The 22,347-nt window shown below is 40.1% G+C and overlaps 2 protein-coding genes across 2 annotated transcripts; both read left to right on the forward strand.

Moving 5' to 3' along the window:
- The first annotated feature begins 56 nt into the window (after positions 1–56).
- On the forward strand, positions 57–5,058 carry LOC113031688 (uncharacterized). Its single transcript, XM_026183986.1, has 3 exons — positions 57–214; positions 2,219–2,715; positions 2,826–5,058. The coding sequence occupies exons 2-3, from the start codon at positions 2,222–2,224 to the stop codon at positions 3,514–3,516; spliced, it is 1,185 nt and encodes a 394-aa protein (XP_026039771.1). The 5' UTR covers positions 57–214; positions 2,219–2,221; the 3' UTR covers positions 3,517–5,058.
- Positions 5,059–18,875: 13,817 nt separating this feature from the next.
- Positions 18,876–22,284, forward strand: rpz5 (rapunzel 5). Its single transcript, XM_026184693.1, has 2 exons — positions 18,876–18,993; positions 20,476–22,284. Exon 2 carries the CDS (start codon positions 20,537–20,539, stop codon positions 21,716–21,718), a length of 1,182 nt encoding a protein of 393 aa, XP_026040478.1. The 5' UTR covers positions 18,876–18,993; positions 20,476–20,536; the 3' UTR covers positions 21,719–22,284.
- Positions 22,285–22,347: the final 63 nt, after the last annotated feature.

Here is a 22,347-nt window from a genome sequence, read left to right on the forward strand (position 1 = left end):
CTCCTCTCTCTCTTTCCATCTATCTCTCCTTCTCGCGCGCTCTCTCCCCCTTTGCAGGCATTCAATGCGCATCTCCGCTCTCAGTCCGGTTTTGGACCCTTCTCAGCAGTGCATGAGAGAACCGTGGGAATTTTCTCAAACTTGAAGGGGGAAACGTGTCTGCAGCTGTTGGAGCTTATCAGCCGCGAAGGAGCAGTAGAAGCATTTCATTCAGGTACAGAAAAAACACTGTTACTATAAGAATGTCATGAATGTTTATCTTCCTCCCTCATCAGAAGGGTTAACATGCTCCAAGGTGTGTCCGATCCTCTGAGGGGATTTGCGCGTAAAAAGATCCACGTTGCGCATTTCTTTTGAGCGCGCATGGCAGATAGAAATGGTTCAGTTCGGGCACATGGAATTCCCATCCTTAGAATATTTACTTAAACCTTGTTGTTCATAGTTGGTATCTTATTGCGCTCATGTTTGTCTTTATTAATACAACAAATTACGAGGCCTTTTAAAATGTAAACAAAATGAATGATGATTTGTTGCAGGTTGTCGGTGACGCAGATTCGAGTTCAGACACAAATATCGTCTGAACTGGGATTGCACAGTAATTTATTCATGTCAGACTGAAAGATGAAAGCGGGTTTTTAAACATCTGCGAATCTAAAATGAGTCAGAGCCAAGGGCATCTTCTCATCCAGGCCCCCATTTTGTTCACATGACATCATCATCTACATCCTTTTGGATGCGTAAAATGAAATGTAATCCAAGGACATAATGGTGCCCATCAGAGCAGGATTAAGACGCAATGTGACCAAAAAACAAAAAAACAAACAAACACCAAATCATGCTCTAAAAATACTGAATTTCATCTTGAACTCAGATTTCTCTCCTCCACTTGTGAAAGAAAGAGTCTTTGACATAAGATTAAATAATAATAATAATTCAGTGACATATTGTTAAAATAACAAGCATTCAGCAATGTCATTTGACTTGTTTGTCAGAAAATGTGTACTTATAGCATATTTACAAAATAAATATAGAGAGTTGGCTTTAATATATTTAGAAAAAAGGTCCTTACCAGTATGAAGCAACACAGTATTAAACTGTAGAGCATTACTGCTCTTAAATTCAGTGTACACACTACAATTACTAATCAGGTAAAGTTAAAGCTTTTATTTGAAAGCAACACCAGTGTCCTTCATTTTCACACACATGCAGTTCAGTTGAGCTTTGTTCCTTCAGCATCTGTTGTCTTAATATTATATGCAGATACAGAAGCGACTTTCAAAGTAAGGACCAGGGACCCCCAGGGGTCTGCAACAAATTGCTAACAAATCTGGAAATTGATTTTCTATAAATAATATGCCAACAAAACAAACTTAATGTGTCAAATAGTGTGTTCCGACCAACACAAAGCTTCACTTTGCATTGGACCATTTTGCACTCCATAATTATTCTCATCTAACAGCCAGTGGGGAAACATCGCCTTTAAAAGTACAGCCAACAGCTGGAACAGTAACATTTCCAGAAGTTAGAAATGTTCTATACTCTTCTGTAAGCTACCTCACTTTTCTGCTCTCTTTATAAAAAGGGAAGTTGGATCATATTTCTATTTTTAATTCTTGGTAAATCCAGGTTATGAAAAAATTGCAGCTGACACGAGGTCAAAACAGTCTGAAGAGAATTATTTGCTGAAGCGGGATTTTTTTCATCTAAGCAAGCCGTTCAACAACTTTTGGTCTGAACAGTTAAATTTATTTTTATTTATATAGTGCCATATCACAACATATGTAAACATGTGAGCAGAGTGCAAAATGTAGAATCCCACGCGTGCTTGGATTTTTCCATCCTTTCTCCCTTGGCCCTTTCTCTCTTCCAAAGGACTCATTGCACAACAAAAGGAACTTTTCATTCACAGTGTGGGAATTTTTCAGAAAACTAACAAAAAAACTGGAAAAGTATTTTCATGGTGCAGAGATTTATATTCAGACCATACTCCATCTAATCTTTGACTACTGCACTACCAGTTAAATAATCTGAGAGACACTTTACGGTTTCATGGTAAAGTCTGAGAAATGACCACTTTCTCCTCATCCTAATTAAGATCATAGATGGAAAGATATTATGAGATAATTTTTTGTATGATTATGATAACAGCATAAAGAATCACCGCTTAATTTCTAAGTTTCTATCTATGTTTGACATATTTTGCTTCTCTGTATCCCAGAACATGACTAATCCACTGGAGAAGGTTGTGGCCCAGAAGAAGGAGGCCATTGAGGCAGTGATGGATATGTTTCAGAGGGGGGCCGAGGTGCTGGCCAGTGCTGTGGGTGAGCTCTTTCCTCTTTGCGAGGCTGCTGCTCCTGTCCTGCGTCTGGCCTTAGATAATGTTCAGAGCAAAGAGGTCTTCTATGTCAAAGAACAGTTCCTGACAGTAAAGAACAAACTCGATGTGCTCTCGAGTCAGCTGGAAGACATAGACTGCGAGCTCAAGAAGGGAAGACTGGACTCCCAGTACTTCTCTGTTGAGGAGAACATTCGGAACCAGTTTAGGAAGTATATGGATATACTGGAAGCAAAAGAGCAGTTTAGGGAGGTGAAGAAGAGACTTTTTTTGGAGCACTTTGCCAAAACTAGAGGAGAGAAGAACCTGCTTGTGCTCTGTGATGCTCTCATGGGGACTAACTGCTTTGGAGAGCCCATTTTAGATGTGGTAGAAAGGTAAATTGTTCTATTTTGTCACATTTATGCTTCTGGATTTACAAATCCCCACTGCACATTTCTGTGGATGTCAGATGAAAGTATGATGAAACTGCTCTTCTGTGTTGTAGGTATGTGGCACGGAACCGCCGCCTTCTGGAAGATTTCTGTGTTCGGATGAAGGAGCTTCTCTGCTTGGGTCTGATTGCTCTTCTGGGTCACTGTGCCTTAACACAGGGCCAAGAAGAAGAGCAGGAAAAAATCCAAGAGTGGAGCAGCAAAATTGAAGAAGTTGAATCCAGGATGAAGTCAGCCATTGAGTCTTGCATTGCTGCTTTCCCAGAACAAGCAAAATTAGACACCGAACGCCTCCTGAAGGAAAACCACGAAGAGAATCTTCAGGATTCAACTCAGCAGCTTTTAGAGTTCTTGGTGAAAAAGTACGACTGGGTCAGCTGGTCAGTGCGGCTGATCAACCATTCAAGCAGCACCTATCGAAACTGGCGAGCAGGGGAGCATTTTCACCATGTGGCAGGGCAGAACTGGTTCGAAGTGCTCCAGGTGAACAACATCAACCTGGTGGTGTCCTACAGCACCAAACCGCAGCCTGTGCCCCACGACTGTATCAGGCAGGTGATGGAGGGTCAGGGGAAGAAGGGAAATGCCCCAGCTGTGGTGGAGGTGTTGGAGAAGCAGCTGTGCGGGTTTGTTGTTCATGCAGTCAGTCGTCACAAGGAGTCCGCGGCTGCGTGGAGCTTTCCGGAAGACTGTCATTACTGGGAGAGGCACAAGAATGTGGCTGTGTGTGTGCACTCAGAGTAAAGCTGCTAGATAATCCAGGTTTTAAGATTTTAAGGCAGAAAGGTTTATCCGAATGAAGACACTTAACATTTTTGTTGCTGAAGGAAAAATTGATGATACACTGCATTGATCGTCAGATAATTTATATTAATACCAATCACACAAACGAAGCATTTTCAGGTATTAAGCCCAGACCTAATGCATTAGTCGTGTGGGGAGATTTACTCATATTCTTGCTGATTATTTCCAGTCGATCTACACATTAAAGAATACGTTTAAGGGGTGAATAGATAAAAAAATGAAGTTGAAAATATTACAAAGCACTTTTGTTGGCAAATAATTATGTTGCTTCTATGCAAACTGAAACGTGCCAGCGTCTCTGACTGAAACTACATTTAATACAACAATTCTTTTAGTTTCAGCTGTAGGGTTTGTTTGTAGTGACAGCGGACTGAATCAAACTGACACTGTTGCACTTATTTTTAACATTCATTTTGTGACTGGAAGGTTTAATAAATGTGAAAGATTTCAGAATGCAGCTTATGTTTTAAAATCTTCCTTTTTTAGTCTAGAGGTGTTTTTTTCTGAATGAGTTATGCCATAGTTTTACAGTAAAGCCCTTTTGAGAACAGAATTGATTTGACACTCCTACATTAGAGCTACACATGACTGGATCAGTGCTCTGCGTACGCCATCACCCAAACCGACACGTTAGAATCAATATTGGAAAACATCCGATCAATGCAGCTCGTTCAGAAAACTTGGTTTCACGTTTTAATGTTTTGTTAAAATAATATAACCACAAATGCACTTGCAGAGCTGCGCGAGCTCTTAGATACTCTCGGATATTTTCTACATAAACGTAGTTATAGCTCTTTAAAATCACTTGCATATTACAAACTGTATTGCTACATGTCTATCCATAATGCTAACAGTTTACTTCAAAAGCATTTTACCTCAGCTGCATGCAGTAATAACACCGTCTCCCTTGAGAAACGGCTTCTCTACCTACTTACAGCTTTCAGGAGATGGTTTTGCTGAGGCTGCATCTACAGCTCTCTGCTCCCTTTTTGTCCGTGCTCAGCAGGCTGGCCTACATAACCCTGACAGGGAGCGGGGAGGTTACTTTTTCAGGCGTGAAAAACAAGAGGCTTGGAGGTTGGAAACACGACAATGTGCCTTGTGTTCTAAACACAGTGAAAGCCCTCGATGTCGAACCAGACGCGCACTGCCGTCCAGTGCTCTGCCTAAAAATAATAACACGAGTTAACTGCTTCACATAGATCTTTATGTTTTATGCATCATTTCACCTATCTCAGTGCAATTTACTTCATCTGTTAGGTATTCTTCCTGACATTAAATATTCAGTTGTTTTGTCTGAAATTTAAAAATCAACCAAAGATTTTCCCAGGAAATTTTTATGAACTCAGTTTTTTTTTTTTAATCCACAGCATTTAGATAAAAACTATTGCTTGCTTAAACCGCATCTGCTTTGTTACTCATACCAAAACATCTTAACCCTCTCAAGGCAGACGTTGCCGATTTGTAACAGTTAAAAACTAACAACCTGATTGCCCCACACACATATTTTATGAGTGTATTTTACTCAGAAGTACCACTGCAGGACTTGGTTGTGCATTAGCAACAAAAAGTTTAATTTGAGCCTGAGAGGGTTAACAAAATTAGTGGATAATGAATGGCTAGCATGTCTTTTTATGCTTTATGATAATTAATGAGTCAAAACAAAAAGCAAATGGATGTGTAAACACGTGTAATCTAATATCTGTCTCCTTTTTCTTGTATAAATGTGATTTATGTAGCACTGTTAGTGCCTGTGCCCATTAAACCAAATCAGTGCACCCTCAGCAACACTGACTCTGGCTAATTTAATTGATATTTACACATAAGTCAGCATTTCCTGACTGCAGCTCTGCTTTGATAGTCCATGAATAACCTTTGGCTGAGCTAATATCCTGCAGACGAGCAGCAAAGTGCTTGACTTAGCAGGATGGTATCAGTCATAATGCTCAGAGTAGGTGCAGCACGGGTGGAGATGCCCTTCATGTCATATCTCAGTGGATCTGCAGGGTCTTTAGCTGCTCGGCTTGTGTGTCGTAAATCAAGCCTGTCAGAATCCATCAAGCGCTGTTCCTAAGACCCAGTGCAGTGCAGCAGGAAGTAGACTGTGTTCAAAGGAAAACAATTGATAATTCAGCTGATCAAATTTATGTGTATAAAAAAACCTAATTAAAAAATTACGCATAGAAAAGCCTAATTAAAACTATTTCAGAGACTGTTAGGGTGCAGACTGTGGGGGAGGAAACATCAGACAAAATCAGAACTAAAATCAAATCAAAAATAAGTCAAGTTTCTCCCCTCAACAAAAAAATAAAATTAAAATTAAAAAAAGTAAAAGTAGAGACAGACGAGGACTCCAATGAGACCTATGTAAGAGGATTCAATTCTGTGATGAGTGTTTTTCCCAACATCAGGGCTTCATGAAGTCAACATGAAGAAACGTATTCATTTATTAAGTTGAATTGTATAGAAATTGATAATTAATTGATCATAGTGTGCAATGTGTGTTGCACTTCAGATTTACTATTTTTTTGGTTATTCTAATAACAACAGCCACATTCCTTATTTTGTTCATATGTCTAAGACCGGTAGATGAGGTCTAGGCTGGATGCTGTGATCATATTCCACTGGTGGAAATCCTGATTGGATGCAAGAGTAAAAGAGCTTGACCAGTCTTCTCCAAAGCTTTGAACATTTCTCAAATTAATTAGTAAACCAGCACTTTATTTGTCCTAAAACAAAAAAGTAATCTGACACATAATCTATCATTACATTTCTAATTGGCATTTTAGGAAAGAAGATTAAGAGGTTTTAATAAGCAGTTTATTAAAGTTGAACAGTTTCCCTCAGTTTCCCCCTGTTTGAACCCTGGATGCTACCCTAAAGAAAACCGTCTCGAGACTGTAGCTTCATATTTACCCTGCAGCAGTGGTATGTGTATTTCTGAACACTGGAAAGTGTAGCACTAGCATTCAGTCTTTAACCTCGTAGAACCTGGCCTCCACATATGGGGACATCACATTTTGGATTGTCTCGACCATAATACCAAATTTTTCTCTTTCAAATGAGCCATATTGCTGAAAGGGGCACAATTGTTGTTTCTCATTAAAGAGTTTTGCACATCTTTACTCAGTTGTGCCAAATAACAAAGAGAAATTAAAAATGCATGCCATTAAAGAGTTCAGGTCTTAGGGGGTTAAGCTAAGATGTTAAGCTTGGCAGTGGTATCGACTTAATTTTTCAACTTTAAGTAAAACAAACAAACAGAAAAAACAGGTTTTAGATTGGGATTGTTTCTTGTTGGGCACATCTTGTACCTGTCACTGGTCTAAGATCTGCAGTCGTCATTTAATATGGATGAGAACTCAACTATAAATAGCCTTAAACCACAAACGTCTTCACTCTAAATCAAAATGCTGGAGAACAAAAACAAAACAAAGGAAAACATATCACAGACTTCCCCGTGATGCTAAACACTCCACCTGCTACCTCGCTGGCACAAAGCCTTTTTTGTCATTACAAATCCCAGACAGGTGACTAACTGTTTTACCACCTTTGATCTGGCGCTGAAAAAACAGAAAATGTGGAGCAGACGGGCGGATGGGTGTGCCAGACAACAGTGCAGCCCTCAAACACTCACAGACACAGAACCAGTCTCTGTGTGCAGACCACTGAAACGACAACACACAATAAAACAAACAACAAGCTTGCTAACGTTACACCTGTGTCTGCTGACGGTTAGGGGGTTAGGGTTAGACCGGTTTGTCTGTTGTTATTGTGCTCAATTTAAATTTAAAAGAATCCAGTCATGTTATATTCCCTTTTTTGTTGTTTTCCTCTATGGTGGCTGGATTTGGATGTTAAAATTAACATGACCACCAGCAGTATTTAACATTTCCTTGGTTTTCTCCCCTGTGGAGAAATGGAAAGCAGATGCAGCCGGCACTGTAAGGCAGTGGATTCATTAGTGGTTGTGTGGGCTTTGCCTGGGTAACAACTATTGATCCAAGAGGCTCTTCTCCTGCATAAAAGGCTCTTGCTGTGGTAAACAGTCAATCCTGGCTGTCATTATGTGGAAGACGGAAAGCATCTGTTTACTGACCAGCTGGCATCTTGCAGCAGTCCGACTTGTAGTATTTTGTGGTTGAAAGGAGGTTAACGCAAGATTTTAAGAATGAAAGAGTGAAACATGGCGGGGAAATGGTGGTACTAGCGGTGGTTTGCAGACAGAGGGCGCTATCAACAAACAGATCTGAGGGTAACTCTGTTCCAAAAGCAGTCTGTTGCTGATTTCAAATAAATTGACCCATTTGTCGTTGTCCATTTACAGTTCAAAGCTTTTTCTGTTTCAGTATCTGGTGAACATTTCATTTCTCTCACCATTTTAAACTGACTTTTACAATTTGAGATTAAAGTCGTCATGGATGATGACCCAAAGCCCAGCCTTAACGCCATGCTTTGGAAGCATGTACTAAATTATGCAAGTCAGTTACAATGGTTGCCCAGACTTTAGACCCCCCCCCCTTTTTTTTTCTAAGAAAAACAACCAAACTGCATGTTCAGTTAGCATATCACAGATGATGACTTATAGCAGGGCTCACAGGGTTAAGAGGAAATATTTGCAGACATTTCCCTTTTCTCTCCTGCTCCTACAGGCTGTGACTCATAAAGGGACTTTTAACAGCGGAAAGATGACTTTATAAAACAAAAAACCTTCATGGCGAAATTCCGGAAATAATAATTCTAGAAACTTGAAAATAAGTTTACAAACCTCCCTAAACAAAAACTCTTCCCAGCATCCTCTAACACAGTCCTTTCCATCAGGCTGACTTTCCTCATCTCCAAGAGGAGATACCAGCCAATATCAATATTTCATAAACAAATGAAAGACTGGATGGAGGCTAACATCAGGCTGTCCCTGGAGGAGACAGTCAATCGATGGATGGTAGGATAGCGCTGTGAGGCGGTGTCTGCCAATCCTGTCCACGCAGGATAATGGTATTACCCATCAGTCCGAGTGGCCCATCGACCAGCCTGCTGCTCTCTGAGTGGACTAATTCAATAAAAAGCATTAAAACATTTGTTCAGTGGCACACCGACTGCAGGTCCGAACCCAGATCCAAGAACTGAGTTTTTTTTAATGGTGCTGCCAGGTTTGAGTTTCTGGCTATTAATGTTTTATCCATACTGACTGCAAAATGAAGGATCTGAATTCTGACCAGTAGGGGGCAGTGACTCTGGATGCAGTAAAAGTCTGGGTCTATAAAAGTCTGAGAAAACGATCCTACTTCTCTCTTCATTTTTGACTTCAGGACACATTTTTCTTATTTGTTTATGATCTCTGTGCTTTAGTTTAAAGTGTTCTTACTACCGTACGATATAACTTAGAAAATTATGGGCAGTGGTTGAGTGAAACTCATGAAAAAGCATGGGTACCTTCTGACTGTGACTAAGGTTGCATCGCTTGCTGTCTTCTGTCAGTTATCCAATTTGGCCATGGCAAAAAAAAAAAAAAAGCTGAAGTCTAGGCTTCCACAAACTATTAGGACTCAAAACACGGGAAGTTAAATGAACACAGCGGCTTTATTGCTGGAAAAACCTCCATAAAATAAACCCATAAAAAACAAACCAAAACCCTGAACATGAGAATTACGAACTGAAACAATGGGAAACTAGAACTTAAACTAGACCACAAGAAAACAAACCTAGAACTGAGAACTAGGCATTTAGACAGGAACACAAGACAAGGAACTTTCAAAATAAAACAGGATACCGGCATGGAGACACGGACTTGACAAGGAGCGACGACTGACCGGAGAGACACAGGAGATGAATGAACACAGAAACACGGGTGACTCAACAAGAAACGAGGAACGCAGGAAAGGCCCAGAGAGGGAGACAGAGACTAAACAGGCTGAGATAAACACTAAGAGAGGGAGAACGAAGATCACTGAGACTAAAGAAAACCAAACCATGAACAACAATAATCAAAGAATATAATTCCAAAGTCGGAAACAGAAATACTGGGTCGCAGGCCCAGTACCATGAAAGCTAGTCAGTTTTATATAAAGAGTAAAGAGGGTCTGTCAGAAAAAGGCGTTCCAACAGATGTGATGAGTCAGTCAATAAATGCATAACTCCTAATTTTTGTTCTATTAACCTCTGTGTAGTGATACCAAATATCACGAGCAACATGGGCTATTCTATGAGTCTCAGTGGATCTCAAGGTATAGGATTCAACATAGAGGCCACATAAAGGTGGCATTTGACACATGCACAAAGGTACATCTAACCATGTAGGAATGCCATCCCACTTCTGTTACTTCAGGTAATATGCAGCTGCTAGCCACAGTTAGCCACATATTAGAAATGAACAGCTGTGAAGCTAGGACTCAAATACAGAATGGGTCATTTAGCAAAAGTTTATTTTCTCTCAAGCAGGAGGTATCTATCTCTCTCTCTCTCTCTCTCTCTCTCTCTCTCCCTATCTCTCTCTCTCTCTCTCTCTCTCTCTCTCTCTCTCTCCCTCTCTCTCTCTCTCTCTCTCTCTCTCTCTCTCTCTCTCTATCTATCTATCCCTTCTGCAGCAACGGCCTCTTTAAAGGGCTGCAAGATGGCTGACTGCCAATGACCCAATCACAGCCTGAGAAATAAACAGTCTATAAAGAATGCTGCAAACCCCAAACACAAACATTTCAAATTAAAAGTACATAAATTTAATATGATATGCAAACAAAAGCAAACAAACAAACAAACAAACAAAAACAACACAGTATGAAAGTTTTCAGAATTAAAAAAATATTCAGAAATTACCAAAATTACAAGCTTGTATTTTATTATTTACAATTAGATATTAAATAAGCTTCATCTGGAAAGAGGAATAAATAAGGTGCAACTTTCAAATATGTAAAGCTCATTAACAGAAGGCTTACACTTCTTGTATTCATAATATAGTTTATTTATAATATATCTTATCTTATATTACCTTTTTCGCTTGAATTATGTTTCTGTAACATGTTAGAAGATTTTTAGGTTTAGTATTTTAGTTGATGTTTGTTTGATAGTCGACACAGATTCACAAATTTTTCAGTTTATGAAAAAAATGTATGGGATGGTAACATCTCATGCCTGGAAAGTCTCATACCAACACTCATGCCAAGCAGGTTCAGTTTCAAAGTTTTCAGTTCAGTTTTATTTGTGTGCAAACTGTTGCCACAGCAACAGTCGCTCGCGCCACTCTGTAGATTAACCTAAAGACCCTGCAGTAATACAGCGAAAACCCCAACAATCAAACAATCCCCTTTGAGGAAGCAGGCGTTGGTATTACAATTATTTTTGTATGTTGTTTGTTACACAAGAATTCTTAGTGTTTTCCAACAATAAGTGTTTAAAAATCTCTGCATACAATTCCTGACTATACATTACTTCACTGTAGCGTTGTTGCAGCTTTTATGTGCATGTTTTAACATATTGTTGCAGCTTTGCAGCAATGTGTGATCAGTCACAGAGGTCTGACTATTTTAGTGAAAGCTTGAGGACTGTGGAAATCTACTGAAAATCTAAAAGATTTCATCTTTACCGGTTTTATAGATCTGCAAATGACTTTAAGAGTCTGAATGCATCTGGGGAATCCATCTGTCAGAAAACCTTTTAAATGGAAATCCACTGGGTGGTGAACACGTGTCTTGGCCATCTGCAATGCCTCAACATTTCCCTCCCGTCTTCCAACACTCTCTTTTCTCCTCTGATACCAGTCTCCCTCTGCAAGACCCCATGTTGTCTCACTCAAACCCCCAGCGTGTTGCAGTCTGAACTCCCCCCTTGTGCACTCATACAGAACCTCAGATTCCTTTCCTCCTCCTTTGCAGCAGGTCAGCGACCCTTTCAGTAATGAAGAATCTCAGAAAGTGAATCTGTTCTTTTGCTTTCACTCTGTGTTTCTGTTGCTGACTTACCTATGTTTGCTTAATTGTGATCTACAGCTCTTTAGCCATATGTCCCCTGATTGTTAAATACATAAGCTAACCCCCCAAAAGCTGGACAAGTTTTAAATCTTTTGAGAAACAAAGAAAAAAGGACACTTGTACAGAATGTACTTATCAGGAGGATACTGATAAGTACTGACTGTCAGTGTGGGGATTATATCATTTTATATAATTTTAATATCATGTTTATTCTCTTATATCCTTTTTTATTAAGCTTTGATTAGTGGCATTTGATTAAAACATTTATTCAATATATTACACATGTAGTTTCAATCATGTTATTACACATATTGCAAAAATGTGTTCATAAAAGAGTTGGCCTTCTGTCTGGTAAGAGGTTACAAGCTTTATCTGGTGAGGTGAGAGGTGAGACAGAGTGCAGTGAGGTCGAGACAGTTCGCCTGCATACACAGACAGTATATAGATTCATTTCTAGGGTAGAGTTAAGACATATTCTGCTTGTAACTACATTTTGTGCCTGCATAAGTAACAGTTTTTGTAGAATGTGTTTCTGATGTTCCAGAGATAAGCGAGAATAAGAAGATCAACAGGAAGCACCTGGGGTGGAGACGGAGAAAATGTCTCTTTGAGTGTGTGTGTCAAAGGTTGTCAGCAGAAGAGCTGTGGTTACTGTAACTTATGCATGTTGTGTATCTGCTTTGACACATGAGGGGGCATTATACCCTGACATATAAAAACATTTTAAGTATGCTTTTTTGGGGGATTTATGCTTAGGGTTGTGATGGTGTATTTCCTCCACACATGTGTTTAATAAAATCATTGTTTTGACGCACTTGGACCAGCAGTCGTTTGTCTCACACCTCAATCATGAATCGGGACATCAGTAATTTGAAACATTTCTTGGATTAGTTGCTGGTTTTAATGTGCTGACAGAAAGCAGTAATGCTTTTATAGTTCTAAAGAAACTTTGATATTGACTAAAAAAAGCACATCCTCTTTCTTTTGCCAAATCTGTAACAGCAGTAGGTGAGTGTGGCTGTGCAGCATGATCATGAGAGAGGGGGGCGGTGAAGTTGTGTATCATGATCCCGAGGGAGTGGGAGGTAAATGAGTAAAAGCGTGAGAAAGGGGAAATGAAAAAGAGGAAAACCAGGAAATGCCACGTCACAGGGAGCTATTGCCTTCAGTGGGCTAATCCCTCACAAGCGAACTCAAATCCTCATGAGAAGACCAACAAATGCAGTGAATCAGATGCAGGAGCAGCCTTAATGGTTTAAGGGCCTCAGGGAAATACCAGCATGAAGACCTCCAGTTTTAGAATAACTGAAAAATCTGAATTCTTGATAACTGGTTCATGTGCCAGTTTACAACTCTACCCAAAAAAAAATCTGTTTAACTTTCATATGTATTTGTGTAACATTTAAGTTAATATAATGTTTGTCTCCTGAATTTTTTAGAACTGGTAAAAAAAAGAAATTTCTTCCCTCATAAATATATTAATTTGTTTTAATAAATCTGTAAGTTTTATTCTAATAAATCTTATTTTTGCCAGAATCATGCTAAAATATATTTTTAGGGCAGTGCAGTAGTTAGCATTGTTCTGTCACATGAAGATGGTCATGGGCTCAAATCCAATCTGGTGGGTCTTTCTGTGTTCTTGCTGCGTCGGAGTACTCTGGATTCCTGCCACAGTCCAAAGACTGCAGGCAGTAGGGTAAGGTTCATTAGTAATTTATTAGTGACTTGCTCATAGTTGCGTGTCATCGGCCGGTTGTGTGGCAAGCAGGAAGTGGACCTGAATGCTGGACTCTGCAAACAAACATGAACTGAAATCACAACTTTTCTGGCAGCTTTAACAAAACAGAAGGCAGAGCAGAGCTGCAGCACACTAACTGGAAAAACGAACATTGGCAGACAGAAGGGAACATAACATGAGGAGAGATCACAACAAGGGACTGAAGTAAAACTAAGGCCTTAAATACACACGAGGTAACCAGCAAACTGGAACACACCTGGGAACACAGGTAAACTGAACCTGACTAACGAGACAGAAAAAACAAAACTGAATGCTCACGAGACGGGAACTAACAGAATAAAACAGGAAGTAACACACACACATACACGTTATTAAAATCAAACATTTCAAATTTAGGATATTTTCTCATACATTGTGTGTTATCTGATACTTTTTTCTGATAAAATGGAAAGTTTGTTTTCCTCTCAGAAATTTGATTTTCTTTCTGATATATTCATGAAAAAAACTGGAGAAGACTTAGCAGACGATTCTTTTGCAGCGATCGTCTTTCCACTTTGTTAAAGCAGATTTTGAAGGAACAGTTTATTTTAGTTAGTGTGGGAGGGGATTCTGTAGCAATCACACTGTGGTTTCTTTAAGCAACAGTATAATTTAGGAGCCAGGCAGAGCATGGTGATGTGTAACCTCAACATTCAGGGAGGGGCTGGAAGAGTATAAATTGTCCCCCAGGCTTATTTATGCATCTGCAGAGAGATTAGTGACTTACCGTGGTAATTCTGTATTGAATTTCCTATCCTGTATGTTAGTTTCATTTTTAAGACCTCGAAGCTTTGACATGGAAAAATAACATATGATGTCTAATTGTCGTTTCCTTTCACAGCTCCAAACTGCAATACCTTTCAGAAGTCAGTGGAACCCAACAGGAGGCTATAATGACCAAAGTAACTATAAACCAACTACAGAACAAGTTTTTTGAGGTTTTCAGAGAATTAGTAGTAAAACTAAACGATTGAGTGAAATGCCGCAAGAAGTAATTGGATTTCCAATTTACATGGAGCTTGAAGGTGGTTTGGCTCAATTTGTAGAAGGGCAATTATTGACTTGAGGTGAATTTTCTTGCAATCAATACGCTGCCTACTTTCAGCCTGTGATTCCCCATCTATTTCCTTAAATCCAACCCGAGTTTGTATCGATCTGCTTGAGCAACAGATGGATTTTTATCAAGGAGGACAGCCAGACAGCCACCAGAGTCCCTGTTGTGCATACAGATTGTTGGTACGTGACTCAGACTGGGCAAAGTTCACTTGTGTTATGTAGTGATCCTGTAAAAACTGTACACACCAACTCAATAAAAAGAAGGCTGGGAATAGATCAGGGTTTGATTCCAACGTTTTGGTCCACTGAATGTGGTTATTGTTAATTATTAAAACTCAGATTAATCTGAGACACTACTCTCAAAGTAACAACTAAGTCTTTGTCCACATGGTTCAAGTTAAGCATATTATTACTATTGAAAATGAGCAAAGGGGAACTGGTAGCAGCTGGGTCGCTTTCATTTTCCATGAACATGAAGTGAGGAAGTACTTGTTCCTCTGTCCTTGCTCTCTCTTGACTTATTTAGACCAAAGAGATGCTTCAGTCTGTCTCTTTATGCCCGCTTCTCTGTGACCTGGAAGCATCTGGACCAGGGAGGGAAAACCCAACATTACTCAGAATGCAGACGTGAGCTCCAAAACCCACACTGGACACATTCCTGTGCAAATACAGTGTATGCTGACATTCTGGGCTGACTTCATCACAAAACCTCCCTGAAGGACATTTAGATAGAGAAATTTCAGGCATCTCTGAAATTCCAGGCTCAAGATGGTGTTTATATGTAAGTGTGTTTTAACCCAAACAAGCTGCATGCAAGGCGCAGGGAGCTGGTTGGCTGCTCAGTGCACTGCTTTGGCGAGGGGTGAAATATTTTAACAAATTTGATCTCTCAGGCACCACCATCACGTGCCATTAAAGTGATGATCCCTTTGAATTGTTGAATTAAATTATGCAGATGTCTTTGTATCACGGGTCAAATTCTCTGTTCATAAAAAACCCCAAAATAACAAAAACTCTCATTTAATTCTCCAGAATATTCTTTTTGCAATGAAGGCTCCAATAGTCTTTTCATAGAAGAACTTACTCTCTCCATTTCCGCTCGTTTTCAATGATCCAACCGCATTAAAACCCCTGAAATGTAGACACCATGGCAGACATAGCATGTCCAACATATCCAACATACCTGCTGTGAAATATATTTATATTTTCCTTTTCTATCCTCAGCTTTTTGGTGTGCTGCTACTTGCTCTGATAAGTAAATGAAAAGATCATTTTTGCATTGGACAAACAAAAGAGTTCAAACTAAAAAGGGGCACACACACTTTTTTTTATTTCCTTCTGACTTCTGATTTTTATTGTCCTCCTCTGTTTATCTTTAGTTTTATAATCTCCTTCATCATTTACCAGCACTGTAATGAGCAGTGTAATGAGGTACCTAATTCATGTTATCTAACAGTTGTTCTAACAGAGGTTTTAAAAATTAGATTTTTTTCCTTTTTGTTTATCACCTTTAGTATAAATCACCTAAAACAAAACCTCCTGCTGGGCCGTAAATTGGCACCTGCCCATTCACCTTTTCCTCCAAACAGCTACCAATGACGGTTTCCACTATATATATTTTTTCTCCTTTAGTCAGTAACCACAAGACTTCGCAGACATCTCGGTGACTGAAAACCAGCTCGGCTGATCCTACTTTTCAGTGGCTTTGGAGGACTCAATAAAGACCAGTGTTACTAGGATTAGCTGATAAAGGAACAACCACTTAGTCTGAGATGTTTTAAGTATAGAGATGTTCAGTGTTAAAGGAAACAATGCCATCAGCTGTCCAAAGGATTAGGTGATTTTGAAATAGCTTTAGATATGAAAAACCTATTCTGCATGAGATTTTTCAAGAATTATTGCAGTGAGCCGATTGGGCAATCTGCTTACAGAGTTCATGCTGGTTTTTCAAACAGCATTTTAACTTGTTGGTTGTTGCTTTTCCTGATAAATCAATCATAATGAATCATTTGCAGTTACATCTGGCATTACGATCTCCAAATGAGTCTGGCTGGCTTTGACAGCAATAAGGTCATATTATGGTCTACGTGCATTTGTGGCATTGACTGTGTCTGTCTTTATTCACACATTACGTCACATAATGTGGGATGTAGCTCAACTATAACACAGTTCATTATGAGACATTATGGACAGTTTTAAATCGCTCATCTCTGTTTTTACTACACTGAGCTCTTCAAACAGCTAAACATATCCCTTCCTGTCATTCAAATACACACAGCGCAGAGAGAAAAGTTAAAAGGTGATAATCTGGACTCGAATCAACTTTCATTCTGCTGTTTCGTCCCTCTGGCAATATCTCACAATCAAACATCCATCTCACCAGGAAACACATTTCAAAGGACCTGTCTGCCCTGCCCACCTTTATTTTCCCACGGGAGTCAGCCAATGACGGTTACTAAATCCTGTCTTTCCCACTAAACAACTTTCTATTTATGAAACAATCCTTCGACATACTGAGCTCATACTCTTGTGTGGATTTTCGGGACATGGTAGAAAATGGCCGTAAGCACCTTCTGTCTTTTTGATGTGAGTGAAGCACGTTTATCTTGAGGCATGTATTCAACATTTTCAGAGGTTTGCTTGTAGCTCTGCCAAAATGAAGTCTGAATTTCAAATTAAAAATCGTTGGCCATCTGTCTTGTTTGTATCGAGCCTGTGTCTGCACCTCTATCTATAGTTTAATATACATAATAGAAATCTTATCTTCTGAATAAGTGCTTTCTCTTGTCTCATAATTAGAGCTATTGATATTTTGAAACACTCAACCCTTCCCAGAAAATGCTGTGCATCTTCTGCCATGAGATGAACCAATGGGGGCTTTTCCTGTGAGCTGAAGAGACATCTTGTGGCGAGGAGAAAACACTTGTCATTGACCAAGGTCAAAATGATAAAACATGGCCATGCTTCCTTGAAAAAGACAGCCGTTTATCATTTTAGCTTCCAGACATAAACAAACTCTGCGATTGGATAAGTCAAGGTAAGACAAAATGGTCATGAGCTTTGTTTAACATGCCATTAATGCATAATATACAATCTACACAAGCTTTTTACTTGTGTTTTGCTGATTCAAATATTATTCAGCAGCAGGCAATGAAGCGCAATAAGCCCAAGTTTGTACTTTCATTAAAAACAAAGGAAGGCACAACTTTCAAAGGACTTCTCATTACACAAAATCAGGAATGAGACTCCTAAGTCAGCTTTCCTAACATGCAGTGTAAAGAGATGAAACGGCCTCTTTCCCCTCAGCTGGCTGTCATTATCGCAAATATTTCAGCCATGTTTCCACCTGGCAAGCCTGAAACCACAAACAACAAAGGCCAAACTTTTCTACAAATTCAACACTTTCTATTGATGCTGGAGCCAGACTACCTTTAATAGGCCGTGTTGTTTGTTCACTTGAAAGTAAATGTCAGGACACAGTGCATGTGTGTGTGTGTTTGCTGATCATTTTCTTTGCCGGCTTAAAGAAAAGAAAAAGCAGCATCCGAGGTCTTCCAGCTGAGCGACGTCACGCTCAGGCATCTGCAGCGAATGTTTACCAGCATCAGTCTGTACCACTCATCACACCACATACTGTTGAGTCCCTGCGAAACCCACTCTCTGGTTTCCGATGGTCACAATTAGTTCAAGTGTGAGATGTGACAGAAGGACGACACAGGAACAAGGAAGCCCAGCTGACCAGCTTCAGTTTGTCACACATTGCAGTTTCTCCTCTTCCTCCTGCCTCTTTATCGTGCCTAAAGTGGCACAGATGACTGCTTTAGAAAGCACAAAGGCTCAGAGTGAACTCTGAATGTCAGAAACACAGACCGCCTGTCTGTAGTCTGCGCTGTGACGGACTGATTCTGAAAGTGCTGCCCCTGCAGGGCAAATGTCATCCCGATTTGTAAAGCTTGACTCCACAGAGCTGTAACTTTCTATTGCTAATAATCAGATTTAAAGTAAAGTAGGTCAACATTTATAAGATCACCTAGGAGTCTAGCTAACTTGCTCTGGATCCCAACTCGCTGGGAGAACAGAGAGCTCACTTTGGTTCTCAAGCATGCAGCGTCTCACACAAGTTGGGGGAGCCGGTGCAGTGGCCATGGCAACCTTGTTCGAGCCACAACAAGAGGGGTTTTGTGCTGGTGGGCCACGTAGTTGAGCCCTACTGTGACTGGCCTCCTTTTTAGTCTCTTTCACACTGCCTTTGTCTATCTTTGTCTCTCTTTCTCTTGCATTCATACTCACGCACACAAACCAGTATTTTTATTTTTTTATCTGTTCCCAGGGTGCTTGGTGTCCCTGCATAGGGGAGTGTTTACAGGATGTTATCTGTGTCAGCGCTGGTCTCTCATCCCTCTGAGTGGGTTATTTTATGGAATGCTGGAACAGGATAGAGGAGTTGCAAAGGGGGAGTGACAAGAGCCTAGACAGAGAGAGAGAGAGAGGGAGAGAGAGAGAGAGAGAGAGAGAGAGAGAGAGAGAGAGACTATATATATATCCTAAGGAGGCTGGTGCTCACAGGCACAGCTGGACTACTGGATAACTGGACTGCAGCCCATTGGACATTTAACTAAAAAGGTGAGTTTTTTCATTCTTTTCTAATTATTTGTTGAGAATCTTCATCATTTATCATTATTTTAAAGAAAGAAAGGAAGGAAGAAAGAGAAACTCATTGCCTATATCCATATAAACATTTACATTTTTCATTTCATGCTCTCAACATTAAATGAAATTTTTAACTGGAATGCCACAGGTAGAGTGAGTCTTTCAGAGGATGTGGGCACTTGAAAAACCACATCCTAAGTGCGACAGAGCCGTTAAGTCTCCGTCGCACTTAGAGGAAAAACCGGAGTTTGATCAAGTGCCTGTGTGGGACTCGCCTTTTTCTCCTCTCTTTCTCTCACCAAAATATGTTTGATGTCAAAGAAGACTTTTTGGTTTAACAAGGGAGGTTATTACCAAGTAATTACCAAGATGTTCAGTAAATACTTACTCCCTGTTTTTGTTTTCCTTCATTAGAATGGAATCTAAATCTGTTATTTAATTCCAAATTAAAAATTTTGAAAAGTTAATTTTTGTTGCTTGTCATTTGATTCTCATAGAAATGCACAAAAAAATCTGTTGGTATGTTACCAAATGAAGTAAATCTAATTAGCACAGTGATAGGAAAGGCTGTAAAATGACACCACTGATCTCATCACTGCAGCAGTCACTGTGAGCTGATAAACTGTTGTTACATATAAACTTGTATTTTTGTGGTTTTTTACACAAAAGTAAATCCTCACAAATATTACATCTGGGTGCATTCAATTAAACTGAGGCTGTAATGAGGAGGGAAATGTGGTTGTATTACTGAACAAGTGCACTGGTGGGGGATTTTCTTCTCTCAGTCTTGGGTGTGCCTTTTTCTGAGCTCCAGGGAACTAGAAATTAGTTAGCTCATCTCTTTTGGGTATTTTACATAGAAAAATATAGAATCATCATCGAAGTAAATCCCCTTTTTTACCCATGTTGTGAACATCTGTGTTTGCTTTGGTTCTTGGCTATTGTTAGAGAAGTAAAAATGACATCCCAAAAGGCCAGCACTGCAGTGTTGCACAATATGTCCACGTCATAATTCATGAGTACACATACCATATTTGACATCTGTTCTGTTTTACCATCCATGACTCGTTTGTGTACTTAATTTTTTTTTTTTTTTTTTTGGACCTATGTCAATGCCACCAGGACTTAAAAACGAGTCCCTGTCATTAACTCGTGCTCTGAGGGCGCGGCCTGAAACTGGATGCCTACATGTGCTGACATGACCTGCTGTTTGCTTTTATTGTAGAGTTTGTTTGTCAGGAACATGTTCTTAGAGAACCTATTCCTGAGACTGCAAACACTCTCCTACACAGGAGCACCATGCATGCTGAGAAAGGATTGAAAAAGACAGAGAGAGACTTTATGTTACTTATATTTGCTAAAATAAAGAAAAAGCTGAGCCATATTTTATCTGAAATGCTAAAAAGTCTCAAATCAATGAACTTCACAAGGGTTTCGTGTTTCTTCTCCTTTCAGGCACCAGCAAAGCCTTTGGAAATCCTTTTAGATTAGTTACTGTGAAACATATAGTTCAAAGATGAACAGTGTGGCAGACTGGCTCGTGAACAACAGGGACAAGATAGAGAAAGGTGTGGAGATCATGGGGCAAGCCTCTGAGGTGCTAGCTGCCACTGTGGGCCAGTTACACCCCGTCTTGGAGGCCGTGTTTGTGGCCTCAGCCGAGCTGCTCAGCAACCCGGACAGCAAAGAGGCTCGCTACTTAACTCAACAATTCGAGATGGTGAACCAGAAACTTGAAGGAATCCAAGATGAGATTGATAAACTTGCCCTGGAGCTGCAGAGGACGTCGATGAACAAGCAAAACTTTGATCGAGAGGCACAGATGATCAGCCAGTATGAGAAGTTTCAGGTCTTTGTCAACGCCAAGCCAAAGTTCAAGGAGAAGAAGATGGAGAAATTCATCAGCCATTATGAGAGCACCGATATGGATTTAAACTTGGATGCCCTCTACAATTCTGTCACTGGGGAGAACACCTCAGGAGACCCTATGCTGGAAACTGTAGTTAATACAGAGCAGAGAAGCAGAAGAGCAGTGGAGGACTTCTGTGCTCGACTGAAGAAGCTTTTTGTGGTTGGCATTATCGCTGTCATGGGTTATGCTGCCCTCAAGGAAGGAGGAGTTGGGGAGGAGATGGTGAAGAAGTGGCAAGGACGAATGGAGGAAGTGGAAAAGCGAATGAAAGCAGCTGTGGATGACTGTACAGAGAACTTTGCCACACAAGCCAAGGTGGACATAGAGCATCTAGTTCAGGAGAACCCGGGCACTGCCGACCAGAACTTCACCAACACCATCTTGGATGCTCTTGCTAAGAAATACGACTGGGTGAACTGGTCCATCAGGGCCTTTAATGACCGGGAGCGCATTTTCTTTTTTAACTGGCTAGCTGGAAAGAAGTACCATGGAAGTGGGGGAGCCAACTGGTTTGACCTTTTGACCAAGAACAAGATCAAGATTGTGGTCTCTTTCTGTGTCAACCCCAAGCCTATTAACAAGAGTCAGATCCAGGAGAAGATTGAGCAGGAGAAGTTGAAGGGGAACATGATGGCAGTTGCTCTGTCTTTGAACAAAAGCTTCCCCAACTGCCTGGTCCATGCTGTCAGCCATTACAAGGCAGTGGTGCAGTCCACCAACTTCCAAGAGGATTGTTACTACTTTGGAAAACACAAACGAGCGTACTTGTGCATTCATCCTGAGTAGGCCAATGAAAAATGTAATGTGTACCTTCTTATTGATGAATTTATGAATGTCTTTATCAGAGACTTGAAAATATCTCCATTCAATATAGAAATGTATTCCTAAATCTTGCCTCTGTTGATGTGTAATCAGCTGGGTTTTGCTATGTGACCCATTGTCTAATGCAACAATTTATATTCTTATATGTGTAGCTTTGAGGTGAGAAAATTCAGAGCCAGATGTGTCCATGCCAGCTTTGTCTTAGCATTAGGGTCGTGAATCTGTTCCCACTGAATATTAGCCTGCTAAGGGTGGATGACTGAGAAATATGTGTTTGTGAGCTTTCAGAGATTTTAAGATTATATGTGAAAATCTACCCTTGGAAAAATGCTGGCTTTGGATGTTCTGAAGATGACATTCGTGACTATCAAAACTGGGTTTGGATGGGATTATTAGTCAGCGACTTGGTTCTGAATAAAAAAAATATTAAAGAGGTGTTCAACAATTAAAAGAATAGTTCTACATTTGGGGGAAATGTGTATATTTGCTTGCTTAGCCTTCGATTTCTATATTAAAAATCGAAAGAGAAATCCGTCCATTCATTTTCTTCTGCTTGTCCCTTGGGCCTACCTCAGCTGTCACAGGTGAGGGCC

The sequence above is a fragment of the Astatotilapia calliptera genome, chromosome 11, assembly GCF_900246225.1.
Source record: "Astatotilapia calliptera chromosome 11, fAstCal1.2, whole genome shotgun sequence".
Lineage (NCBI taxonomy): Eukaryota > Metazoa > Chordata > Actinopteri > Cichliformes > Cichlidae > Astatotilapia > Astatotilapia calliptera.

Bases quoted from the DNA above. Each gene is read 5' to 3' on its own strand.
- LOC113031688 (XM_026183986.1), top strand. From the start codon at position 2,222: ATGACTAATCCACTGGAGAAGGTTGTGGCCCAGAAGAAGGAGGCCATT. The intron at 2,716-2,825 runs GTAAATTGTTCT...TCTGTGTTGTAG, and splicing joins ATTTTAGATGTGGTAGAAAG to GTATGTGGCACGGAACCGCC.
- rpz5 (XM_026184693.1), top strand. From the start codon at position 20,537: ATGAACAGTGTGGCAGACTGGCTCGTGAACAACAGGGACAAGATAGAG.